Source organism: Dasypus novemcinctus, chromosome 27 (genome assembly GCF_030445035.2).
Source record: "Dasypus novemcinctus isolate mDasNov1 chromosome 27, mDasNov1.1.hap2, whole genome shotgun sequence".
Lineage (NCBI taxonomy): Eukaryota > Metazoa > Chordata > Mammalia > Cingulata > Dasypodidae > Dasypus > Dasypus novemcinctus.
Window position 1 is genome coordinate 20,849,242 of NC_080699.1, and position 7,044 is coordinate 20,856,285.

Below are 7,044 nucleotides of genomic sequence, written 5' to 3' on the forward strand. Positions count from 1 at the left end.
CATTTCTTCATGTGTTTTTTTTTGCCATTTGTACTTCTTCTTTGGACAAATATCTATTCAAATCTTTTGCCCATTTTTTAATTGCCTTGTTTGTCTTTTTATTGTTGAGTTGTAACATCTCTTTATATATCCTGGATATTAAACCCTTATTGGATATGTGGTTTCCAAATATTTTCTCCCATTGAGTTGGCTGCCTTTTCTCCCTTTTGGCAAAGTCCTGGGATTCAAAAGTGTTTAATTTTGAGGAGGTTCCATTTATCTATTTTTTCTTTTGTTGCACGTGCTTTGAGTGTAAAGACCAAGAAACCACGACCTGTTACAAGGTCTTGAAGATATTTCCCTACATTTACTTCGAGTAGTTTTATAATCCTGGTTTTTATATTTAGGTTTTTGATCCATTTTGAGTTGATTCTTGTATAGGGAGTGAGATAGGGGTCCTCTTTCATTCTTCTGGTTATAGATATCCAGTTATCCCAGCACCATTTGTTGAAGAGACTCTTTTGTCCCATTAACATTAACTTGGTAGGTTTGTCAAAAACCAGTTGACTGTATAGATGAGGGTTGATTTCTGGGTTCTCAATTCTATTCCACTGATTGATGTGTCTATCTTTATGCAAGTACCATGCTGTTTTGACCACTGTAGCTTTGTAGTATGTTCCATGGTCAGGCAGTGAAATTTCTCCAATGTCACTCTTCTTTTTTAGATTGCTTTTGGTTATTTGGGTGCACTTTCCCTTTCAAATGAATTTTTTAATTGCCTTTTCTAATTCTGTAAAGTAAGATGTTGGAATTTTGATTGATATTGCATTGAATCTAAGAATCAGTTTAGATAAGATTGACATGCTCACAATATTTATTCTTCAATCCATGAACATGGAATGTCCTTCCATTTGTTTAGTGCTTTTAAAATTTCTTTTAGCATTGTTTTGTAGTTTTCTGCATTATAGATCCTGTACTTCTTTGGTTAAATTAATTCCTAGGTATTTGAGTCTTTTTGTGGCTATTGTAATTGGAATTTCCCCCCTGATATCCTCCTCAGATTGTTCAGTATCAGTGTATAAAACATAACTGGATTTTGCATGTTGATCTTGTATCCTACCACTTTGCTGAACTTATTTATTAGCTCATGTAGCTTTGTTGTGAATACTTCAGAATTTTCTAAGTATAGGATAATGTCATCCACAAACAGTGAGAGTTTTATTTCCTCTTTTCCTATTTGTATGCTCTTAATTTTTTTCTTGTCTAAATTCCCTAGCTAGAACTTCTAGTACAGTATTGAATAACAAAGGTGACAGTGGGCATCCTTGTCTTGTTCTGGATCTTAGAGAGAAAGCATTCAACTTTTCCTGTTGAGTATGATGTTGGCTGTGGGTTTTCATATATGCTTTTTATCAGATTGAGGAATTTTCCTTCTTTTCCTATCTTTTGAAGTGTTTTTATAAAAAAGGGATGCTGGTTTTTGTTGAATGTATTTTCTGCATCTTTTGAGATGATCATGTGTTTTTCTTTTTTCCTTCAAATTGTTAATGTGGTGTATTACATTGATTGATTTTCTTATGTTGAACCAGCCTTGCATACCAGGAATAAATCCCACTTGGCTTTCTTTTTTTTTATTTCTCTCCCCTTCCTCCCCCCCACCCTGCCCCACCCTGCCCCACCCCAGTTGTCTGCTCTTGTGTCCATTCACTGTGTGTTCTTCTGTGCCTGCTTCTATTCTTGTCAGCGGCCTGGAAATCTGTGTCTTATTTGTTGCGTCATCTTGCTGCATCAGCTTTCAATATGTGCAGCACCTCTCCTGGGCAGGCTGGACTTTCTTTTGTGCTGGGTGGCTCTCCTTACAGGGCGCACTCCTTGCGCATGGGGCGTCCTTATGTGGGGAACACCCCTGCATGACATGGCACTCCTTGTGTGCATCAGCACTGCGCATGGGCCAGCTCCACACAGGTCAAGGAGGTCCTGGGTTTGAACCGCGGACCTCCCATGTGCTAGGCGGATGCTTTATCCATTGAGCCAAGACCGCTTCCCAATTCTACTTGGTCTTGATGTGTAAGTCTTTTGATATGCTGTTGGATTCCATTTGCAAGAATATTGTTGATAATTTTTGCAGCTCTGTTCATTAGAGATTGGTCTGTAATTTTCTTTTATTGCAGTATCTTTATCTGGCTTTGGTATTAGGGTGATATTGGCTTTATAAAATGTAATTGGGTAGTTTTCCCTCCTCTTCAATTTTTTTGGAAGAGTTTAAACATGATTGGTGTAAATTCTTTTCAAAATGCTTGGTAGAATTCACCTGTGAAGGCATCTAGTCCTGGACTTTTCTTTGCTGGGAGATTTTTGAAAATAGATTCAATCTCTTTAAAATGATAGGATTGTTAAGTTCTTGTATTACTTGTAGTATCTGTGTAGGTTGGTTGTGCATTTCTAGGAATTTGTTCATTTCATCTAGGTTGTCTAGTTTGTTGATATACAGTTTGTCATAGTATCCTCTTATAATTCTTTTTATTTCTGTGGGGACAGTTGTAACTTTCCCCCTTTCATTTCTGATTGTATTTATTTGGATCTTCTCCCTTTTTTTCTTTGTTTATCTAGCTAGGGGTTTGTCAATTTTATTGATCTTCTCAAAGAACCAGCTTTTGGTTTTGTTGATTTTCTATGTTGTTTCTTTTTATTCTCAATTTCATTTATTTCTGCTCTGATCTTTATAATTACTTTCTTTCTGCTTGCTTTAGGATTGGTTTGTTGTTCTTTTCCTAGTTTCTCTAGTTGTTCAGTTAAATCTTTGAGTTTAGCTCTTTCATCTTTTTAAATATAGGCATTCAGGGCTACAAATTTCCCTCTGAAGCCTGCCTTCGCTATGCCACATAAGTTTTGATAAGTTGTATTCTTCTTTTCATTTGTTTCAATATATTTACTGATTTCTCTTGCAATTTCTTCTCTGACCCACAGATTATTTAGGTGTTGTTCATCCTCCACACATTTGCAAATTTCTTTCTTTCTTTTCTATTACTGATTTCCAGTTTCATTCCATTATTATGATCTGAGAAGGTGCTTTGTATAATTTTAGTCTTTTTATGTTTATCGGGAGCTGCATTGTGCTTGAATGTGTGTTCTATCCTGGAGAAAGATCCATGGGTACTTGAGAAGAATATATAACCCACTGAATCTGAATGCAGTGTTTTGTATACATGTTAGGTCTAACACGTTTATCATATTGTTCAAGTTCTCTGTTTCCTTCTTGGTCTTCTGTCTAGGTGTTGTATCTAGTGATGTGAGTGGGGTGTTGAATTCTCCAACAGTTATGGTAGAGATGCCTATTTCTCCCTTCAGTTTTCCCAGAGTTTGTTTTATATTTTGGGGCACCCTGGTTAAGTGCATAGGTATTTATGACTGTTATATCTTCCTGGTGGATTATTCCTTTTATTAATATAGAATGGCCTTCTATATTTCTTATAACATTTTTTTCATTTAAAGTCTGTTTTGTCTGATATTAGTATAGCTACCCCTGCTTTTTTTAGGTTACTATTCACGTGGCGTATCTTTTTCCAACCTTTCACTTTCAGCTGGTTTGTATCCCTGGGTCTAAGGTGAGTTTCTTGTAAGCAGCATACGGATGGCTCTTGTTTTTTTTTCTCCATTCTGTCAACCTGTATCTTTTGATTGGGGAGTTTAATACATTCACATTCAACGATATTACTGTAAATGCACTATTTACTTCCACCATTTTATCCTTTGATTTTCATATGCTATATCATATTTTTGTCTTTTTACTCTTTTGGTTATCCTTTCTGCTATTCTTTCTTCTATACTCTCCTCCAAGTCTCCCCTGTCTCTTTCTTTCAGGTTCTTATGCTTTCCTTTAATATTTCATGCAAAGATGGATTCTTTATTGCAAACTTTCTTAGTTTTTGTTGGTTTGTGAATATTTTATACTCACCTTCCTATTTGAAGGACAGTTTTGCTGGATATGAATTCTCAGCTGGCAGTTTTTCTCTTCGGTATCCTAATTGTATCATACCACTTTCTTCACCCTTCCATGGTTTCTGAAGAGAAATCTGCTCTAAGTCTTATTGGACATAATCTTGCATGTGATGGTTTGCTTCTTCCTTGCTGCTCTGAGAATTTTCTCTTTACCTTGACAATTGATATTCTGAGTAGCATGTGTCTTGGAGTAGGTCTATTTGAGTTTATTCTGATTGGGGTACGGTGTACTTCTTGGACATGTAAATTCATTTCTTTTGTGAGAATTGGGAAATTTTCAGCTATTATTTCCTTAAACACTCTTTCTGTCCCCTTTCTCATCTTCTCTCCTTCTGGTACTCCCATGACACGTATGTTGTGTTTTGTGTTGTCATTCATCTTTCCTCATTTTTTTCCATTCTTTTCTCTCTCTGTTCTTTTCTTGCTTCAATTTTAGCTGCTCTATCTTTGGTATCACTCTTTCTTCTGTCATTTTGAGTCTGCTGTTGTATGCCTCCAACTTGTTTTTTTTAAAAGATTTATTTTTTAAAATTTCTCTCCCCTTCCCCCTGCTGTTGTTTGCTCTCTGTGTCCACTCACTATGTGTTCTTCTGTGTCCACTTGTATTCTTGTCAGTGGCACTGGGAAACTGTGTCTCTTTTTTGTTTCATCATCTTGCTGGGTCAACTCTCTGTGTGTGCAGTGCCACTCCTGGGCAGGCTGCACTTTTTTCATGCAGGGTGGCTCTCCTTATAGGGTGCACTCCTTGCACGTGGGGCTCCCCTGTGTGGGGGACACCCCTGTGTGCCAGGGCACTCCTTCCACATATCAGCACTGCATGTGGACCAGCTCACCACATGGGTCAGGAGGCCCTGGGTTTGAACCCTGGACCTCCCATTTGGTAGGTGGATGCTCTATCAGTTGAGCCAAATCTGCTTCCCTAATTTGTTTTTTTAATCTCACCTATTTTGTCTTTCATTCCCATGAGCTCTGTTGCTTTTCTGCTCAGGATTTCAAATTTTTCTTTGTGCTTACTCAATGTCTTCTCTCTTTTATTTTTTAATTTTGAAAAGGATACTTAGATTACATAAATGTTACATAAAAATATAGGGGATTCCCATATGCCCTGCTTCCTATGCCTCCTAAACTTTTCTACATTAACAACATCCTTCATTTGTTACAATTGATGAGCATATTGGAGCATTGCCACTAAGTGTGAATTACAGTTTACATTGTAGTTTAAACTCTCTCCCACACATTTTAATTTTTTTAAGTTATGACAAGATATATAATGGCCTATATCCATTACTGCAACATCGTTCAGGACAATTCCAATGTTCTGAAATGTCACTATAGTACACCTATTTTTTTAAAAAGATACTTAGGTTACATAAATGTTACATAAAAAATATAGGAAAACAGGTGGGGCAAGATGGCATCTGAGTGAATGCACCTCATAATCTCTCCTGCAAAGAAGCAACTGAGTGGGGTCGGAGTCCTGCTGGAGCAGGCTGTTTCAGGGGCTTGCAGGAGGTGTCTGGACGTGATTTGGTGAGAGAGGGACAGAAGAGGTTCTTGAAAGAGGTAGAGCCTTTCCGTCTGGCGGCGGCCATCAGGGTGAGCCAAGATGGGTGCCTGCAAATACATGCAGGAGCTGTGGAGGACGAAGCAGTCCGACGTGATGCGCTTTCTTTTGAGGGTCCGCTGCTGGCAGTACCGCCAGCTCTCTGCGCTGCACTGGGCCCCCCGTCCCACCAGGCCCGATAAAGCGCGCCGACTGGGATACAAGGCCAAGCAAGGTTATGTCATCTACAGGATTCGAGTGCGCCGAGGTGGCCGCAAACGCCCTGTTCCCAAGGGTGCAACCTATGGCAAGCCTGTGCATCATGGTGTTAACCAGCTCAAGTTTGCTCGAAGCCTTCAGTCTGTGGCTGAGGAGCGAGCTGGATGGCACAGTGGGGCGCTGAGAGTCCTGAATTCTTACTGGGTTGGTGAAGATTCCACATACAAATTCTTTGAGGTTATTCTCATTGATCCATTCCATAAAGCTATCAGAAGAAATCCTGACACCCAGTGGATCACCAAGCCCGTCCACAAGCACAGGGAGATGCGTGGGCTGACGTCTGCAGGCCGCAAGAGTCGCAGCCTTGGAAAGGGCCCCAAGTTCCACCACACTATTGGTGGTTCTCGGCGTGCAGCCTGGAGAAGGCGCAATACTCTCCAGCTCCACCGTTACCGCTAATCTATAAGTAATGTTTGTAAATTTCATACCTAATAAACAATTTAGGACAGTCCTGTCTACTTAAAAGTGTTCTTTGTTAAAACAGTAGTTGTCTGCAGATTGTTTCATGGATATATTGTCAAATTATGAAAGTTAAAGTGCAATAATGTTTGAAGACTAAAAAGTGATCATGTATCGTGTTTCTAATAAGATAAACAATTTTGTTTTTGCTTTATCTTATTAGGGAGTTATATGTCATGCTTAAAAATGCCATGCTGTGTGGTATAATAGGTGTAAAATAAATACTTTAAGAGGAGCACTGAAACTAGCTCTTTTATGTAGATTTGTCTGGTGCATGAAAAACCTGCGTCCTTATTGGGGTGATGCAGTGCTCTCCTGGTTTACTGTTCCGTGGCTTTTTTTTTTTTTTTCCTGTGGCTTTTTTTTTTTTTTTTGAAGTTGGACTAGAAGGAAAAATTAGGAAAAAATTTTGACTAGTCAGTGGTATTGATACTGGTATATATTGGAACTGATGGTAATTGAGCATTAATAAATGAGACAAATGAATTATTAACCTTAAGGTTTGTAAGCTAGTAATAAATGGTAGTGTGGGGAAGCCTGTGGCCATTAGATAGTACCTTTCAAATTTGTGAGGAGAGAAAATTAAAAGCTGCTATGATCAAGATTTTGCTTTATCTGTATTAGTAACTTGTGACTATTAAGAGGCCTCTAGCCTTACTAAGGGAAAAAGAATTGGCTATAAAAGTATATCATTGCTTGTTCCATTCCAACCTTACAGATGATCTTATATCAACCCAAGTTACCCATTTCTATAAGGCTGCTGAGATATGTTCTTGGTGTAGGTT

General features: G+C 38.4%; 1 protein-coding gene across 1 annotated transcript; it reads left to right on the forward strand.

Moving 5' to 3' along the window:
• The first annotated feature begins 5,553 nt into the window (after nucleotides 1-5,553).
• Nucleotides 5,554-6,503, forward strand: LOC101426897 (large ribosomal subunit protein eL15-like). The gene has a single exon (XM_012528093.3). The coding sequence runs from the start codon at nucleotides 5,585-5,587 to the stop codon at nucleotides 6,197-6,199; it is 615 nt and encodes a 204-aa protein (XP_012383547.2). The 5' UTR covers nucleotides 5,554-5,584; the 3' UTR covers nucleotides 6,200-6,503.
• The last annotated feature ends 541 nt before the right edge of the window (nucleotides 6,504-7,044 follow it).

Bases quoted from the DNA above. Each gene is read 5' to 3' on its own strand.
- LOC101426897 (XM_012528093.3), top strand. From the start codon at position 5,585: ATGGGTGCCTGCAAATACATGCAGGAGCTGTGGAGGACGAAGCAGTCC.